We start from the raw sequence: 18,719 nt of genomic DNA on the forward strand, positions 1-18,719 counted from the left end.
TGAGCTACGTGTTCTTGAGCTGCTATCGGGTCTTCTTCCTGTGAGCCTCTTCCCTATTGATTTTAGCTCAGGATGGATGGAGGGCAAAATAGGCAAATACTACTTTTCCAGGTAACAGCAGCCTTGGCTGGGAAGGAATCAGACCAGGCTGGCACACTTACTAGTTGGGTAACTCTAGGTGAGTGACTTAAATTCGTTAAGTGTTGGTTTCCTCATATGCAAAATGAGCTGGAGGCTGGGTCTACCCAAGCTATTTGGGGCCCAGGCCTGAAGTGTATTTTGTAGATGCCACATTCTTAAGCTGAGAGTCAGTTCTGTGTATTGCTGCCCCCGGACAATGTTCCTTTTGGCAGGACATCTAGCCTGCTTGTCATGTGGTCACAGAAGACCTAAGGCAAGCTTGTCTACCCTGTGGCATGCGGGCCAGGACGGCTTTGAATGGGGCCCAACACAAATTCATAAACTTTCTTAAAACAGTATGAGAATTTTCTGTGACTTTTTTTTTTTTTTTTTTTTTTTAGTTCATCAGCTATCATTAGTGTTAGTGTATTTTATTTGTGGCCCAAGACAATTCTTCTTCTTCTGACCTAAGGTAATGGGGATGTGGGAGTGTGGTCTGAGGCACAGAGAGGATGTGGGATGTTCCAACAGGAAATTCAGACCATCTTCCTTCTGTTGCTGCCTCTGAAATGGGTGCCTTGGTCCTTCCCCTAGCTCATGTGTGGCGTCATTTGCAAAGAAGCACTTAACATGTAGGAAGTGCTCACGCGGATATCAAGAACAGATAGGGAAAGCGCTTTATTTGCAAAGAATAAACCATTAATTTACACAAACTTACATCCCAGTTTATATACATTATATATAGTTTATATACACAGTATCTCACACTGGATGCTGACCCCCAAAAGCAGCATTGGGCCTGCTCCAGGCCATTCTCACAACAAAGCCCACCCCCTAATATCAGAGCTGGAGGAATATAGAAATGACACACCCCGAGCCCTCCTGGAGAGAGACCTGAAATGGATTAAAAGACAAAAATCAGCTTTATTCTTTGTGCTCACAGGGCCTAGAGAAGCCTCCAGGCAGGGATGGGTCCTGAGGCAGCATTACAGTAGCCTAAGGACTTGCTGGTACTGGGCCAGTCTCCTGCTTTCCAGTCCAGAAGCTAGAGCTGGGAGAATGCCTTGAGAGGAGGAAGAGTTCTGATGAAGGCTGCAGCTACTCCCTGCCTGGCCAGGCTCCTGAAAGGGCCAAGTACTTCCATCCTGGAGTTTGTGGGTGGAAGAAAGAAGATGGCCATGTGGGACAGGAACTGCTTTATCCCCTCAGTCTGCTGACTCTAGAGGTTGGGGCTTGCTCACCACTTGGGGCAGGTCATCTTCCCTCTCTGGGCCTCAGTTTCTACATAAGTAACAGGGTGGAATCTAGGTTGGGCTAGATTCCCTCTAAGGGCCTTTTTAGCTCTAAATTTCTCTGAATCTATTTGCGTCCACAGGAAGTTACATAAACACACACGCTCATACATGGATCAAAGTCTTTGTTTACCTCCAGGGTTCCTAGCTCTTTCCTGTTCAGTAAAAGAAATTTGGCTCAGGATGGACGAAGCGGGAAATAGGCAAATACTACTTCTCCAGGTAACCAGTAGCCGAGCAGCCTCTGCCAGCTGTCTTTTGTGCCAGCTTGGCTGTTGAAGCCCAAGTAGCTGGCAGAGACTCCTGCCATGCAATTCTCCTTCAAACCTCTGTCATCTGCTTGCCCACAAATGTCCTTGTCCCATTCTCCATGCTAGCATTGGTCCTCTGGCAAACTCACACCAGCATAATTCCAAACTGTACATCTATTTGCACATTCTCTCATCAGTAAATTGTTTTGTCACTTTGCCGCCAATGACTTAGCAGCAATAGGGCTCCCCAGCTACCTATTGCTTCCCTCATCATCCCTTGCCCCCTGGAGTTCCTTTGGAGGGTTCAGAATGAATCAAGGGTCCAGTGGAGATCTTATTTCCTTTATCATCCCCTCCATGTCCGGAGAATAGAATGGTATCAGGATGCCCTTTAGGGGCACAATTAGGAAGACTTTTCCTCCTCTCTCCTCACATCTTTCTGGCCTCAGAACTAGTCCTCTTTCAGGTCTTCCCTCCATCCCTGAGAGACCCTGGTAGTATCAAAGTCTCTAAGGTATGGTGGAAAGAGATAAGGAGTCACACTAGTAGTTGTGGGAAGCAAGCTGGCTCCTGTAAGCTGTCTGTAGGGTAATGGAAGGAGGACCTTGCCCACAGTAGGGGCTCCACACATGATGGTTGGCTGGTTCCTAGGATGGGTGAAAGAACATAAAGGCCACCAGCTCTGTGGGTCCCAGAGGCCTGCTGCTTCAACAAGGTGCCAGAAAGATTCTTCTGAACACAAGAGCTCTAAGGTTGATGGCTGCTTCCCAAAGGAATGCCTGACTCCTTTTGCCACAGAGCCCCTGGCAGCCAAGAGGACAGGTATTACCGTCGAGGAATGAAAACGGGCATCTCTGGGTTTCTCCCTAGAGCCCTCAAGGATTTCAGTTCCAAATTGCCACTTTTATTCGTTCTCTTTAGACCTCAAATTCCACACAGTGCTGTGGTATGATGGAACAACTTTGGAGTCAGACCTGGCTGAAGCTCCAGGTCTGCGGCTTAAACTGGTCAAAACGCTCCGAGAGTGCTACCTCACTAAGACTCATCTAAACAATGATGTTTGTCATATTATCAGCCTTGCCTTCCTCAAAAGAGACAATAAAGGAGAAATTATTTTCCAAAGATGAAGGAGAGGTTCTTGTTGGTTTCTGCTACAACTGCAGACTGTCCAAGGCACTTTATAGGAGTTAGGGACAGACACATGCCTGGAGTTCACCTCACCTTGGGTTGCAAGGCTGTTGTTAGCAACCAGACAATGGAGGCCTAGCCCATCACCTCTCACCCTGACCCTTGAAGGGCCAAGCAGTGTGGTTGCTTAGAAAGGGAAGGCACAGCTGAGAAATAAGTACCCTCTGTTCTCGATGAATTTCAGCTGCCTGAAGGAACTTATTCCCCATCTCCTGAAAAGGAAACATATTTCAGGAACAAGAGGAGCAGACTGTACAAGGCTGGCCTTCCCAGGTTTGGGCTGGACCTAGCACTCAGAAGCCAGGCTGAGCCAAGGCACTTTGAAGTAAGGCCCTCGAGGGTCCTACCACATGATCTAGTGGGAAGCTTGGGGTTTAGGGGAAGGTGCATTTGGACCCTGAACTAGGGGGCAGATCCCTGCTCAGTGCCTAGACACTGGCTTCTCCTGAGTCTGGCTTCACAGGAGCAGCATGAGCATCTGTGGTGACCATGCTCTGCTATGGCTTTTTGAAGCCAGAGTGAAGAAAGACTGGGTCAGTATGGCATCAGCAGCTGGCCTTTCAGGTAAGGCCTGGCCTAATGTCCACTTGTGTTGCAGCAAACTGGAACAAAATCCCTCTGTCCTATCCTCACCCCTTGCCCTTTCTAGGCCAGGTAAAAAGGCTCTGCCTTGCTAATGCCCAGGAGCAGCCTAGGGTTTGGGAATTTAGAAGGCTGTGGTGAGGGCCACCTGCTAAGAGTCACAAGTACTAGAAATGGAAGGGACTTCTGGAGGTCATCCAGTCCAACCCTTTGTCTCCAGACAGAATTGATTAGGAATGGATGAAAAACATTTGTACTGTTTAATAAACGACAAATTCTCTTTGTGCCCAGGTAAGCTAAAGAATATCCCAGACTCACATGAGCACAGGTCCCAGGTTAGGCACCTGTCTCAGACAGAGGTAGGCTCTGTGGAGAAAGAAGGCAGGAGTTGTAGTCAGGCTGGGAATGGGGGCAACTAGGTGACCCCAGGGAGTTTTCTGAGTGTGGAGCACAGCTGTAAATAAAATGAGAGACGTGTGACCCAAGGACGGATTCAGGGTCTTATGCGGGCAGGTTTGTGGCCATTCCCTGTGATTGTTCCAAGGCAGAGCAAACTTCCCCTTCCCAAAGCCCAGCAAGCTGCCACAATGTAGCTGTCAGCCGGAGTGGGAAGAGCACTCCGACCCTCCTGCAGGCCACAGTATAGAGCAGAAAGAACATCCCCACTGCCAAGGATGCTCTCTTGGCAGGTTTCTCTCATGGTCTCTTGCCAAAAGCACCTGCCTTTTCCCTCTCTGGCCTTCTCAGGCTGCAATGCTACCTTCCCACTCCGCCCCCACCACCACCCTACCCAAGAGAGGAGCAGCAGCCCCTTGGGGTCAGATGTCCACCCCCAGAGTCTGGAGTGCACCTCTGCTCTCTCTGGCCTGCTGCCCTGGATCCTCATTTTAGTGCAACAAACAATAGATCTGACAACAGGGACCTCGGGGTTGAAGAGTCACGCCATAAGCCAGTCAACATGGAAGCAAAGAAGGTCCTGCTTCATGTAAACCCTGGGGCTCCATCAACTGTCCTGTTAACTCAAGGTCATTCTGGAAAGTCAAGCAGGCCTTGTCACCCTGGAGTCACTGGGGAATAAATAGCACTGAGGCATTTCTCTCTGTGGCTGCAACACCAATATACCTCACTCCACAGCAGCACTTAGAGGTTCTGGGAGTCCTGGCTCCCAAACCCAGGGAAGGGGCATGGACAGAGGCAAAATGGGGGGAATCTAGGATGCAGGGGCTTCACCCAGCCTGATGGCCCCAAAGAAGGTGGTGTGCTTGCTCATGTTGATGGAGATGTCAGCGTGCACCATCTTGACGGCGATCTTCTGCCGGGCTTTGAGGAGGCAGACGCCTGCGGTATAGCAAGTGTTGTAGTTGGTCTTGCCCGTCTCGATGCTGCGTGTGCACTGCAGGAAGGGCTTCTCATCCACCACCACCTCATAGCTGGCAAAGTCAGTGAAGTTGATGTAGTATACCTGAGTGAGAGGCAACAAGAAGGGATTGGGGAAGAGAGGAAAGAGAGGGTGGGGGGCCCTCCCTGTGGTGAATTGACAGAATCTTCTCAGATGAGCTGCCAGCATACCCCATGGATGGGGCAGTGCCATGTGAAGGCGTGCTAGCTGGCCAACAGGAAAGGCAGGGTGACAGGCGGATGCATTGCCCTTCCCCTAGTCCATGGGGCTCAGCTGGTTGAGCAAACCTTTCTTACAACAGCACACCTGTCGTAAACTCTGTAAGGCTAAGAACCATGCCCTATTTGCAGCTTCACCGTGCCCCTGTACCCCCACCCGCCCCTGCCCCAGCTCTGACACGAAGCAGAGTGCCCTGCACATAGCAGGTGTGCACACAGTGCCGTAGACACAAACCGACTTCCACTCTTGAGCCCCGCGGACTATTTGTGGAGAAACTTAGAAGTCACTGATTCCCCAGAGAGGTCATATAACAACTTGCGATTTCTTCAGCTCCTTAACAGAAGCTTATTCAGCTTGCACCACCCCTCCCCTGTGCCTGGACTCCCCTCACTGATTCACAGTACCCCTTGAGCCTCCCATTTGATGATTGAGGAAACAGGTCCAGAGAGATGGAGAGCTAGCTACCGCAAACAAGACAAAGAATTTGGAAAAGCCCAGGCCCCTGACTTTGTGGCCAGAAGGAAGCACTAACTTAATGCTCAGTGGCCTAATGTCATGGGGATTTTCCCAGCCTGCATGGGCCACTCTCAATTCTCTCCTAGGCTCAGAAAATTAATTTTTCCATTCTTCACTACCCTTATCCATCATACCTCACACCAAGTTGTGATCTGCCCTCCCCCACCACCGCCCCCACTGCCCCCACCACGTGGAGCTTGGCTCATAGGACATCAGGGTTATGCCCATGTGCCCCATGGGTGTTGGGACTCTCAGATATCACTGTAAATCTTTTTATGAAAGGTCACTCCCTCCATCAGCTCTTCAGCTGGGAACAGCATATTTGGGTGCCACATATGGATCAGGACCGAAGCTACACCGGGGTGCTCAGTGTGCCTAGCAAATGCTTGTTAGCCCACCTTTGCTGGCCGCTCTCCTGTGACACCCATGTGTTGGTTCCATAGTCCTTCTGCCCACCTGCCTGCTTGCTGCCCACCCCACAAAAGTCCCAACCTCATGGCTCATCTTCCTCTATCTCCAAGGAGCCATCCCCGTGGAGGCAAACAATCGGGGAATGGAAGTAGATGGACACTGGCGGACTTGGGGAGCGGGCCCAGGGCAGGAAGAGGACAAAAGCAGAGGGAGAAAGGGCTGGGAGAATAACAGCAGGAAGGAGGCAAGAATAGAGGAATAGAAAGATAGGGAAACAAATGGGAGAAAGAGGAAGGAAAGACAGTCAGAAATCTTTTTGAGGTGGAAAGAAAGTCTGCAGGAGCACTATTCATTATAACGCCCGAGCCAGCAGTGTTGAGGGGAGGGGTTCTCAGTAACCCTGGAACTGACTTTCAAAGAATATACTGAGACCAAGTTCAAGTTTGGCAGTGGAGCCAAACAGCTCGGAGGGTAAACAGGGGCCTGAGGCCCTGCAGGAGGGAATCAGATGGCAGAATGTAGGAGGGGCCTTTTTCACAGTTTTTCAATAATATTTGGCTAGGGAAAAACAAAACAAAACAAAACAAAACAAAACAAAACAAAACGAAACAAGCTGGCCTCCTCTCTCTTTCCTTCTTTCAACTCCCTCTCAGTGCGGCCCTCCCACCCCCTCACCCAAAGCAGGAAGTTAGCCATTGGATGGTCTTGGCTGGCTCCACAGTGCCCCTATGTGGTCTGCACCGGATCTGCATTCTGGATATAAGAAGAGTTAGGCCTAAGACCGTACTCACTTCTACCTGACTATAGATGAAGTAGGTGCCGTCCACCAGTACCTCCAGCTCCCCGCTGCGGGGATGTAGCTTAAACACCTTGGGGTTCATAGTGATGCGAGACCAGTCATTGAGCACTCCACCTGAAAGATCTCAGTATGAGAGAAGGGCAGTCACTCAGTACATGTCAGAATAATCGAGGCAACAGAAAATAAATACCAAGGAGTTCACGACCCCCAACCCTATCCCAGTGCAACCAGGGTAGCCTAGAAGACCAAACTTTAAGAAGAGCATTTGAAAGCAGAGAAGCTGTTCTGTTTGTAAAGCAGCTGCCAGGCCTGCTTCAGGGCTCCTGGGCTCCTGTCTGTCTTTATACTTCCTTTCTTGACCCTTGCATCTGGAAGGGTCTTTAACCGTTACCTTCTAGCTGGAATTTGCCGGAGGAGGATGAGAGTGGGCATGCTGCCCTATTTTCTTTGTTGTTATGGGGCCTGCACAGGCAAAATTCAGACACTGAGTGGCAGGCTAGGTCTTATTATTCAATTTTACTTTCCCAGTCAGAGCTCCTGAATTCCTCTTGTCTCATAGGTTCATGGGTTTTCTCTTTCTCCTTAAGAGATTCTTTTTTTATGGTTCTTCCACACCCACAGCTTTCTGGAAAGCCTCCCTGGGAGGAAACCACTCAGCCCACTGTCTATCTGGAGAACCTTAGGGATTAGAGATGATTCAGACTCCACGGCAGCTGGGGCTACTGACCACCAGTACCAGGGCCCCATAGGTGAGAGGGATCCTTATGAGAGTGAAAGATAGACTGGCAGGCTGCAACAGAGCCAGCTGGGAGGATAGGAGCCGAGGCACCCTTGGCAAAACATCTGTCTCAGCTCCACCCCAGGCAGGGGTGGAGGGGCAGTCGCATTCCTTTGGACAGTGGAAGCCAGCGTGTGAGGGTGGAGGAAAATCTTCTCTTTCCATCCTGCAGAAAGAGGAATGTTCCTTCCCACCATGAGAGGAGGACATCCAAGCCCAGGGAGCCTTTTCCCTTCTAAGTCATCCATCCTGCACCCAAGAAATTATATTTTATAAGTCCATCTTTGGTCAGTTTCAGTAGGCCTGTCTCTCTGAGGGATGAGGAAACAGGTTTTCTGGAAAAGGTGACCATCTTTCCTTGAGGTGGTAAGTAGATGGGCTAGGAGTTAGGAGGAACTGCCCTGGCTCTGTCCCATCAGTGGACCACTCTGCATGACGTCCTCCAATCCCTGACCCCATCACTTCTTCTTCTTCTTCTTCTTCTTTTTTTTTTTTTGAGAGGGACTGTCACTCACTCTGTCACCAAGGCTGGAGTGCAGTGGTGTGATCTTGGCTCACTGCGACCTCCACTTCCCGGGTTCAAGTGATTCTCCTGTCTCAGCCTCCCGAGCAGCTGGAATTACAGGTACGTGCCACTATGCTCAGCTAATTTTTGTATTTTTTGTGGAGACGAAGTTTCACCACGTTGGCCAGGCTGGTCTCAAATTTTGGCCTCAAGTGATCCGCTCCCCTCGGCCTCCCAAAGTGCTGGGATTACAGGCGTGAGCCACTGCACCCCACCCCCATCACTTCTTCTGGTCGTACTAAGGGTCAGCACAGACCGCTTCTGAGGATTGGCCCAGAGGGGCTGGAAACAATCCTACTGTGTGGCAGTGGGAGCAAAATCAGTGGCTGCTGGCACAGAAGAAACACTATCTGTCTAGATACCCAAACAAATCTATTTTGGCCTGTCTCTGGCCTCCCTGGACAGGTGGGGATCATTGCCCACTCAGGGCCTTGCGGTCCCCAGCAGGACCAATTGGGTTTTGGTGCCATTCTCTTCCTATTTACACTTCTGAGGCTACTAAGTCAGACATGGAGGTGGCAGTCAGGGAAGTAACTAAATACAGTCATTAAGGAAACTCAGTACAGCCAGTTCAGGACTGACTGAGTTCTTAGAAACTGTCCCCAGGTAGCTGTTTTTTTTTTTTTTAACCTTCCTTTACCGTTTCTGTACTCAAAACCCCTCCCTTCCACTCCAAGCTCTGTAAGCATCTAGCATCTTGGTTAGCTTGCTGCTTCCCAAGGCTCCTGGGGGTTCACGCATTTTAGGCTTTGTGCACTCTGGGGACTGGACATTATTCCAAAGTGCTGTTCTTTCATGAATGTTCATGTCTCTTTGGGGGAAGAAAATGAACCTTATCATTCAGTGGAGTGTACATACATATCACTGAAGTAGCATAGGGGAGAGGAGAGAGTCAGAAAGATGTAGTTTTGAATCCTGGCTCCTAAACTAACTTGACTAAGAAATATTGGGAAAATTAATTAACCTCTCTGAACTTCACTTTCTGTCTTTGTAAAAAGGAGCTCATACCTACCTCATAGGGTGGTTGTGAGGACTGGATGAAATTAAAGACAAAGAAAGCATGCTGAAAACTCTAAAGTATCATACAATATGAGGCAGCATGATTTATTAATGTATTATCCAATCTCTCTGGGACTCTGTTTCCCCATCTGTTAAATGCAGGGATTACGATAAATCAGTGTTTCTTAAACCCATTAAACACATTCTCCCTTTTGATAGACACTAGCATCTTCAACTCCCTGGAGATTCTAACATGCCCCACTTGCCCTGAGAGAAGCAGCCCGTCTGCCCACCTGCGTAGATCCATCAGACAAGAAGAATTTAATTTTACATTGTTTTACTTTCTATAATTTGTATTGTGAAAATATTAATCTAACTACACATATCTCCATGGTGGCTCTGATATACACTCCATCGCCTGAGAATGCCTGGGCTAGATGATGTCTCAAGTCCCTTTCAGCTCCGTAATCAGTGATTCTAAATGCAATTTGGGTGTAGCAACTGGTCTTGATGCCAGCAATTGCTCAGGACAGCCAGTAGAGGGCATGATGGAGCAAAGAATGACTTCGTATGCCAAGGGTACCTCAGGGCCCTGGGAGGAACTAGGCTGGGTGATTATTTGGAGGTTGGGGAGGAGGAAGGGGAGAAGCTCCTCTTTGGGAGAGAGCCTATTTTGATTCTTACCATTCTTGACTTGAATTGCTGACCCTTGGCCCTGTAGATGCACCACAGCTGGCTGGCAGGATGAGAAGGATAGAGAGTAGTCACTATGAGTAATGGCTGCTTGCTCAGTCACCGGTCCCATGTTTCCATCCTGGTTTCTAGTCTTCTATTGTAATCCAATTCTGATCCCTCTCCCCTCTCTTGGGATGTTACTGACTACGTTTCTACTAGAGGGTAATATGATTTTGTAGCTCTACCGCTTGCTAGCTATGTGACCTCAACCAAATGTAATGCCTCTGAGCCTCATTTCCCTAACTGTAAAATGGGGATTATAAGAATGTCTGGCCTCTCTCACAGGGATGTCTAAAGATCAAATGAGGTGATGGATATAAAATTGCCCTGCAAGCCGTCAAGCACTGTGCAGCTGTGTAGATTTATCACTGTGGCCACACAGCTGTGGCGAGGGAGGCTGAGATGAGACAAGGCAAGGCAGCAGAACCTGCCAATAGAGACAGATTAGGAAGCTCAAAGACTGGGAGGAGCTCTTCAGGCCATTAAGGCAGACGCCCAGGCTAGGCTGGGCCTGGAGCTGGCTGGCTGTTTTTCAAGGACATACTCTTCAACTCTTCAGGTCCGGATCCCAGGTGGTCTGAGAGCCGACAAGGTGTCTGGGGTGGCTGGGGAGTTGGAGGCTCAGGTGAATAGGTCTGACTGGCAGCTTATTTCAGCTGACTACTGGGCCTGGCTATGGTGACCCTGGGGTCTCCTGTGGAATGAGGAAAAATGATCCTGGCAAGACACCCTTTCCTTAGCTAAAAACATGCCCTGGGGCAAAGCTTTTCTATTCATAGAGATGGGAGGGGGCTGTGAGTGAAAACCCTCAGAATCTCCAGGGTGTTCTCATGAAATAAAGCCTCAGGAAATCTAATAAGAAGCTAATTTAAAGGTGGCTCTAGCCTGTGGCTTTCCTTCCTACCCAAGAAGAGAGCAATCCCCAGCCAACCTGGTTTTCTCGAGTTCCAACTTTATCAGCAGCACCTGCAAAATAGGACAGGACTATCAGAGGGCATAATCTTTTGACTTCCTTTTCCCCTCACCTGAGCAGCTAATGGTGGTGAGCCGTGCTCCCTGCAGCCAGCCCTGTCTGAGCTTTATTCTTCAGGGCTTAGAGCTGGAGGAAGAGTCAGAGTGCACCTCTTCTGTTTCCTGCCCCGACCTTCATCTTCAGTGGGCCCAGCACCCAGCAGGGAAACTTCTGAGTATTGCCTCTGGCCAATATTAGCCCAAGGCAAGCCCCACCAGGCACCCATGGAGAACAATGAGAGGGCATTCCTGTCACTGTGTGACCCTGAGACAATGGCATTGGCTTCTCTAGCCTTTTGCTCCCTTTCTATCAATTTTCTTCATAGAGCCCACTGCTGTTTGTAAATATCTTGTTTCTTTGTTCTCTTTTCCTCTAGGAGATAACCTCTATGAGAAAAAGGACCATGTATCAATATGTCTCTTTGTATACAGAAAGTGCTCAATATTTAAGGAATGATTGGATGAAAAAAAATCCCCAACTCCATCTCTTGTGGCCATGGTAACACTGCTTAGCCCTGTGTGAAGTACAAGTTAAAGAATCTGAATCCTGCTGCAGAATTCTTGCCCCTGGAGAAATCAGCTGTAAGGGTCCATTTCTTTAAAGCCCCAAGATACAGGGCAGGGGAGTGGGGAGCAGGGGGAAGAAATAACAAGTGACATAAGCCCAGGCAGTCTGACTCTTGTCAATGCCAATTAGGCAGGTTTGGATCTGAATTCATACCTTTCAGATGCCCTTCAGGGCTTAAGGAGAAAGATGCAAAGGGATGAAATGACATTTGAATGGCAAGTGTGGTAGGGTAAGGATCTAGTGCAAGAAGCACTTGGTTCCTGGATGGGACAGCCTTGGTGCCTGGGTTTGCTTTATCCACAGACTGAGTGACTCTTAAGTTTCCAACTTCTTGACCATTAGTGACTACTTGCTATGGGAAAAGCACTTCAGACTTCATAAGATGAAACTGTCCTAGGGTTTGTCATTTTGTTCAGTCCTCAACTTTCCACTCCATAGCCTGTTTCTATGCAAACATCAGCATGTGGAGCTAGATGCAGGGAATCAGAGAAGATTAAATCTATTCCCCACTGGAACTCCAATGAACCACCAGGGCCTCTGTCTCTGGCTCATATGAATTTTACTGGTCCACTACAGGGAGGCTAAGAGTCAGGGAGGGCTTGTGATAGAAGGGTTGAGATGGGGTAAGAACAGGTGGCCTGTCCTTGACAGGTTGGTAGATATAAGAAGCTAGAGCAGGTCAGGCCCTACTGGCTTGTTCAATTCCTAGTTTTACACTGGTCTTGGAGAGCTGCATCCCTCATTGCACACCAACCCCATCTCCACCGTTTGAAACTGCTCTCAGGATCACCCACTCTTGCTCTCCTAAAGTACTTGTAAGGCACCTGGTGGGGTGGAAAGACAGGGGAACTCACCAGAAGGTCCCTGGAGGCCAGGGGGTCCTTGAGGACCAGGAGGACCTGGAGGACCAGGTGGTCCCATAACCGTTGTTCCTGGAATTCCAGGAATCCCTGGAATTCCTGGGGGTCCCTGGGGTCCTGGAGGTCCTGGGGGTCCTGGAGGGCCATTGGGTCCAGGAGGTCCTGCTTTCTTTCCTGAAAAATAGGGTTCAGTGTTACTTTTTTTTTTTTTTTTTTTGAGACGGAGTCTCGCTCTGTCGCCCAGGCTGGAGTGCAGTGGCGCGATCTCGGCTCACTGCAAGTTCCACCTCCCGGGTTCACGCCATTTTCCCGCCTCAGCCTCCGAGTAGCTGGGACTACAGACGCCCGCCACCACGCCCGGCTAGTTTTTTGTATTTTTAGTAGAGACGGGGTTTCACCATGTTAGCCAGGATGGTCTCGATCTCCTGACCTCGTGATCCACCCGCCTCGGCCTCCCAAAGTGCTGGGATTACAGGCTTGAGCCACCGCGCCCGGCCTTTTTTTTTTTTTCTTGAGATGGAGTTCTGCTCTGTTACCCAGGCTGGAGTTCAGTGGTGCGATGTCGGCTCACTGCAACCTCCACCTCCCGGGTTCAAGCGATTCTCCTGCCTCAGCCTCTGGAGTAACTGGGTTACAGGCACGTGCCACCGTGTCCGGCTAATTTTTGTATTTTTAGTAGAGATGGGGTTTCACCATGTTGGCCAGGCTGGTCTCGAACTCCTGACTTCGGGTGATCTGCCTGCCTTGGCCTCCCAAAGTGCTGCTGGGATTACAGGCACAAGCCACCATGCCTGGCCTCAGTGTTGCATTTGTAGTTATTTCCTGGATGAGTGGACTGTCAGGAGTTCTACAGACTTCTGAGGACACAAAGTCAGCTCTCTGGGAGTCCCTGCTAAAGAGTTGGATACCTTTATCACACAGCTCTGTCTCCCTGTCTCTGTCTGTCTTGTGCTTTCTCTCCCTTCCCCCCACTCCCTTTTGTGAATACGCATTTACAAAGCTAGGTTTGAGCATATAGAAATAAGTGGCCCTCCAGGAGATCAGTCTGTGTCTGTGGGGAAACAGACACAGTAATGGGATAGTAGAAGTGCTACCTTAGTGGGTAGGGACCAAATGCTGAAGAGGTCAGGGAAGGTTTCAAAAAGGAGGTTACATTTCAGCTGAGTCCAAAGGATGAGAACTACCAAGTGATTAGACCTATGGGTCACTTTGTGGTTCTTTTTAGAATTGGGCTATTGTTGAAGAATGTAGAGCTTTTATGTTTGCTGCCCAGTTTGGTGGACTTGATGTCGATAACAAGAGGAAGCTGTACAGCCTGGCCTTAGGAACAGTATCAGCTCCGGGAAGGTTCCTCTAGGAGTCAGGATGTACAGGAAATGGGGGTTGGGATGGGGACAGTGCTAGTTGGGAATGAGAAATGGGAAGGAGTTTTGGAGATGGGGGAATGGAGAAGGAGGAAGAGGGGCACGGGAAGAGGGGGAGGGAGAGAGAGATATCGAGAAACAGGAAAGAAGCAGTGACAGAGAGTAGAGAGAGCTGAGGAGGAGGCAGCAGGTTTCACTTTCTTAGCTGACCTCTGTAAACTCTTTTTTAAAAGATCTCTGGGAAAGGAAATTCTGTAAACTCCATAGTAACATGTTCCAATGTTTATTGCCCCTCACTGCTCACTGTTGGGAAGTTCTCTGGTATATTAACTGATGTCCCTCTTGTGGCAGTTTAAGCTCTTATTCTATTTGCGTAGACAGAGAAGAATATACATATACATAATCCTTATATATGAAAAGAAATTAAGTCACCCACCAACCCCTATTTCTATAGGCTAAATAATCCAGCTTCCCAAAGTCTTTCCTCAGAAGTCCTATTCTCAAATGTATTACTAATCATGCCCACCAACTCTTCCCCCATTTCCTCCTTGCTATCCTTCTAGAACAATCTCGACCCTCCTATTTCATATTCCAGTCCTTTCAACATTCCCACCAGGATGTAGTTATCTTAAATGAGTCATAACTGTGGTCTTGAACCAAAACCTCCAGCTCCTCCTGTTGACTTCCTCTGCTCTGTGCTGCTACACTCAAAGACTACAGGTGGGCGCAGGTCTTCTTCCTTCCTTCACCACCTTCTCACAATTTTATGGAAAGTTTCAGGAATGGAAGCCTGTTTCCAGACTTCATCACAATGTCTTCACCTGAGGTAGTTTCTTAGTTTTAAATACAACCTTTCTAGTCTCACTAAAGACCTTCTTACTGACTCTGACTTCCTGCTCCCCAGACCCTTAGGCAGGAAAATCCTGTCCTGATTTATCAGGTCCTCCTTTAAGAAGAATGCCTCATGGCCAAGAAACCAAATCCTCATGGCAATGCCACTCAAGAGGCCAGTTGTCTATGTCTAACCACATCTGCATTTGGAATAAAACCATGGGGTTATCGTGGGGCCTCTTCCTCAGAGAGGAAGGAAAGGAAGGTCCAGAGAACATCTCTCCCAGAAGAGTCCCTGTAGCCTTAAAGACCTAGAGGCATGAGCTTTAGAGGTTTCTCTGCACTTAGCAGCAAAAGATTGGATCTGCCCCGTTTCTAGATCTAGCCAATTTCAAGATGCTGAACAGGAAAACCATCTCCCTTCAGATTTGGGCACCTTCCAAATCAGGCTTATTCAGAGCCCAAGTTTCAATTCCAGCTAGTGTAGTGGAAAGAACACAGAATCTGTACTCAGGAGATAAGGATGTAAGCCCCAGCTCTGCCACAGACACACTTTGGGCAAATCCCTTCCTCTCCTTGAGCCTCAGTTTCTACATCTGTGAAACAAGGAGCTTGGCCTCAATGATTTCTCTGTTTCCTTATGAGACTGACTGAGCTTCCATAAGGAGGGGTGACTTACCACTTGCAGTCAGGAAGCTTCCTTAGCCTGGTTGTAAGGTTTGCTTCTCCCTCCTTATTTTCTAGGTGGCATAGACACAGAGGTTGGTGCATATTAGGCTGTCCTGTGTCCCAAGATTTCCAAGCCTAACAGTGATTTTCAAGCTACAGGGTGTTCTGTGGGTAGCACAAACTTCAGCTTCAAGAATGTGAGTCTCCTGTAATTGCTAATGTAATTTTGGAAGACTTACAGCCAGAAACTCCTCCAGTCCAAGAGACTAATGGTTGCAGTGAAAACAGAATGTTCACTTATGAAAATGTTAGAAGGCATTTGAGAAAAAACTCCTGCTTTGTTCCAGTTCTGCAGCTGGTCCTCTGTTCCTCTGCAACAAGGGTTAGGCAAGTGTGCTTCTCACACTTGTATACTTACACAAAGCTGCGCTCAGAGAAGAGAATGTACAAAATGACCCCTGGAGCAAGAGGATAACTTCAGAGGATTGACTCCCTTCTCTGGATTTCCTTACTTTAACAGAACACCTTATGATATAAAAGCCCAGAGACGTCTGTACTTAGAAACATACCCTATGTAGTGTTAGATGAAAGAATATACACATTTCTTTCAAAGCTAAACTTCATCAAAGGAGTATTTCCTTAACCTTTTAGCTAAGCCCCAAATGAAAGAACAACCAAAAGTGAGTGAATGAGTGAGTGAGAGAGAGAGAGTTGTGGAAGGAGGAAAATTCCATTAAAGGGTGAAAATTAAGTGAACAATTCAATTTACCTCTTCAAGCATGTGCCTATTCACCATATCCAAGGAAATCCATATTAAATGGCTTCTAAATAACTTTCAGCCAAAGTAAATGTTTAAGGCCTACGTGCACTCTCTTCTCAATAATGTCCAAGGTAGCAGTGCCAGGCAATGATCTGAGTTATAATTTCTGTTTTAAAGGGATGTGACAAGATTTAAGAACTACATGTTTGAAAATCAAATCTACTTTCTTAAAAGACAGAACATCTTGGTGGTAAATGCCCAGGCCCCACAGGGAAAGGTTTCCTCACTGACTCCAGCTCCCTGGCTGTTTTCCAACCTTGCTCAGTTCAGGCACTCAGGAGGTCAGGTCATTCCTCAGCTTCTTTACAACAGGCACACAACTTTTCCATGTGGACTATGATACCTCAAGGCACCAGAGTACCCTAGTGTTCGAAGAAGTGGCAGACTGCAGGTGAAGCCAGTCTTTTGGCCTAGTCTGGGGTTGGCAATCTATTCTATAAAGCTCCATAAATCTTATCACACAGCATCACTTCACTTAAAGCATTTTCATGAAAAATCATTAGTTTTACTCTGTCTTCCTCCCAGGTCAGAACCCAGAAACAAACAGGTGCTTTAGCTAGTTTCATAATTGGGTTTTTCAGTCCTAAGTAGTAGACCATATTGCCTGGCCCTGTCTTTGGAGACTGTTCTGTCTTTGGATTGATTCTCCTCTTTTAGTTAAGTGAGCACTTGTACGTGCCCTAGGGCCAGTTTCATTGCAAGTACACTGGGGACTTACTGACTCAACAACGGCACAATGGAAGCTGCTTTGAAAAGACTAAACGGTCAGGGTACTACCCCAGAATAGCATTTTCATTACAGAGAAAATGATATTGAATCCTCAAAGCAAGAAATACCTTCCCTGACTCTTTGGGAAATCAAATCAGGGAAGCTTTAAGTCCAAGAAACAGGGTGCTGACATCTTTTGATAGGTAGCGTATCTAGTTCCTACATGGTGACTCAGGATTTCATTCATACCCAATCACTGATTTGATAAAGGAGGAAAAAAAAAGGATAAAAGCGAGTGCCTGTAATCCCAGCTACTCAGGAGGCTGAGGCAGGAGAATTGCTTGAACCCCAAAGGCGGAGGTTTCAGTGAGCTAAGATTGCGTCATTGCACTCCAGCCTGGGCAACAAGAGTGAAACTCCGTCTCAAAAAAAAAAAAAAAAAAAAAAAAAAAAGATAAAAGAAGAGCAGGGAGAAGAGTAAGGAAGAATGAAAGAAAAAGGTGAATCATCACTAAAGAATGATTTCTTGTTCTTCAGAACCTACAATACTCAAGAAGATAACATATTGAATAAAATAACGGACAGACAATGCTGAAAGAATGTAATACAAAAATCGTACTCTTGATTTTTTTTCTTCTAATTTTAGAAAAGATATGACAAGACAGCAATTTTATAAAGTAAGGAACTTACCCTTTTTCTTGTTTTTAACTGGACCTATATGAAAAAGAAAATAGATAATTAAGTCATTAGAAATGAACAGAAAATGTTTATTTTCTAAGATAGTCACTAGGAGGGATCCCCAAGACACTGCAAATTTGAGGGAGTCTCACAGTCAAGGGTCAGGCTTTTGACAAGGATCCAACTATCAAACCTCCCCATTCTGTCTTCTGGCTCTTGAGGCCACAAAACTTTCAAGGAAGATTTTTCCCTAGGGAGAAAAATCTTTCTACCTCAGTCTTTGGGGTGAGGGAATGGGTACTTCTCCATAGAGATGAAATGCCCAGAAACGCACAACTCAACAACCTTAGGACGGCATTCCATTAATTCTGCAAGTCCTGAGGTTGAAGAGTCATGCATTCAGGTGAGAATCTGATATGAAGTCTCATGTGTTGAACTTGGAAGGAGCAAAGGGTTATTTTCATGGAAAGAGCAGAGCAGCAGTGTTTGATTAACTTTTAGTCACTTCCTTATCATGATTTAATTTGTTACTTATTAAAAGTTTGACCATAATACACTCGTGAGGGCCACATGCATTTCCATTGTAATTTACCATAAGTTAATGGACACTTTAACAGAAATGTCGGCCGGGCGCAGTGGCTTATGCCTGTAATCCCAGCACGTTGGGAGGCTGAGGCGGGTGGATCACGAAGTCAGGAGATCAAGACCATCCTGGCTAACACAGTGAAACCTCGTCTCTACTAAAAACACAAAAAATTAGCCGGGTGCCTGTAGTCTCAGTTACTGGGGAGGCTGAGCCAGGAAAATGGCGTGAACCTGGGAGGTGGAGCTTGCAGTGAACCGAGATCACACCACTGCACTCCAGCCTGGGCGACAGAGCGAGACTCCATCTCAAAATAAAATAAAATAAAATAAAATAAAATAAAATAAAATAAAATGAGAAATGTCAACCATTTCATTGGCAGTGAAATCACAAGCATTTTCTTGGGAATCACTTCTAAGGAAAATAATTCTAATCAATTGAAGGCACTTGGAAAACCCAAGGTGTTTCTAATATAGTTAGGTGACCACAACTCACCAAACAGTTTAGGTCACTCCCAGACAGTCACTTTTTTTTCCCTTCTAGGAAATCAGTTCTCTTCATTCTATATTTGGATTTGACTTTCTTTAAATACAGGTATTTAAAATCTGTTCCAAACTGCCATGAAGACACAATTATACATTAAACCACTGTCAGTGCCCTCAAGAGCTTACAAAAGGAACACCAAGCATTTTAATATTATAGTTTATAAAACATATTTCCATTTATCATCTCATTTGATATTTGCAACAAACCTGGAATGATCTCTAACTGTA

At 47.2% G+C, this 18,719-nt stretch overlaps 1 protein-coding gene across 1 annotated transcript; it reads right to left on the reverse strand.

Annotated features, from left to right (window-relative positions):
- Positions 1 to 774: 774 nt before the first annotated feature.
- Positions 775 to 17,394, reverse strand: LOC116271824 (ectodysplasin-A-like). The gene is made up of 6 exons (XM_031660582.1): positions 17,376 to 17,394; positions 12,288 to 12,467; positions 10,786 to 10,820; positions 9,804 to 9,855; positions 6,770 to 6,891; positions 775 to 4,895 (listed from the first exon to the last, which is right to left on the reverse strand). Exons 2-6 carry the CDS (start codon positions 12,352 to 12,354, stop codon positions 4,644 to 4,646), a joined length of 528 nt encoding a protein of 175 aa, XP_031516442.1. The 5' UTR covers positions 12,355 to 12,467; positions 17,376 to 17,394; the 3' UTR covers positions 775 to 4,643.
- Positions 17,395 to 18,719: the final 1,325 nt, after the last annotated feature.

The sequence above is a fragment of the Papio anubis genome, chromosome X, assembly GCF_008728515.1.
Source record: "Papio anubis isolate 15944 chromosome X, Panubis1.0, whole genome shotgun sequence".
Classification (NCBI taxonomy): Eukaryota; Metazoa; Chordata; class Mammalia; order Primates; family Cercopithecidae; genus Papio; species Papio anubis.

Excerpts from the sequence above, each read along its gene's own strand:
- LOC116271824 (XM_031660582.1), bottom strand. The coding sequence starts at position 12,354 with ATGGGACCACCTGGTCCTCCAGGTCCTCCTGGTCCTCAAGGACCCCCT. Across the intron at positions 10,821-12,287 it reads TGGCCTCCAGGGACCTTCTG|GTGCTGCTGATAAAGTTGGA; the intron begins GTGAGTTCCCCT and ends CCTATTTTGCAG. Across the intron at positions 6,892-9,803 it reads AGCAATTCAAGTCAAGAATG|GTGGAGTGCTCAATGACTGG; the intron begins GTAAGAATCAAA and ends GAGATCTTTCAG.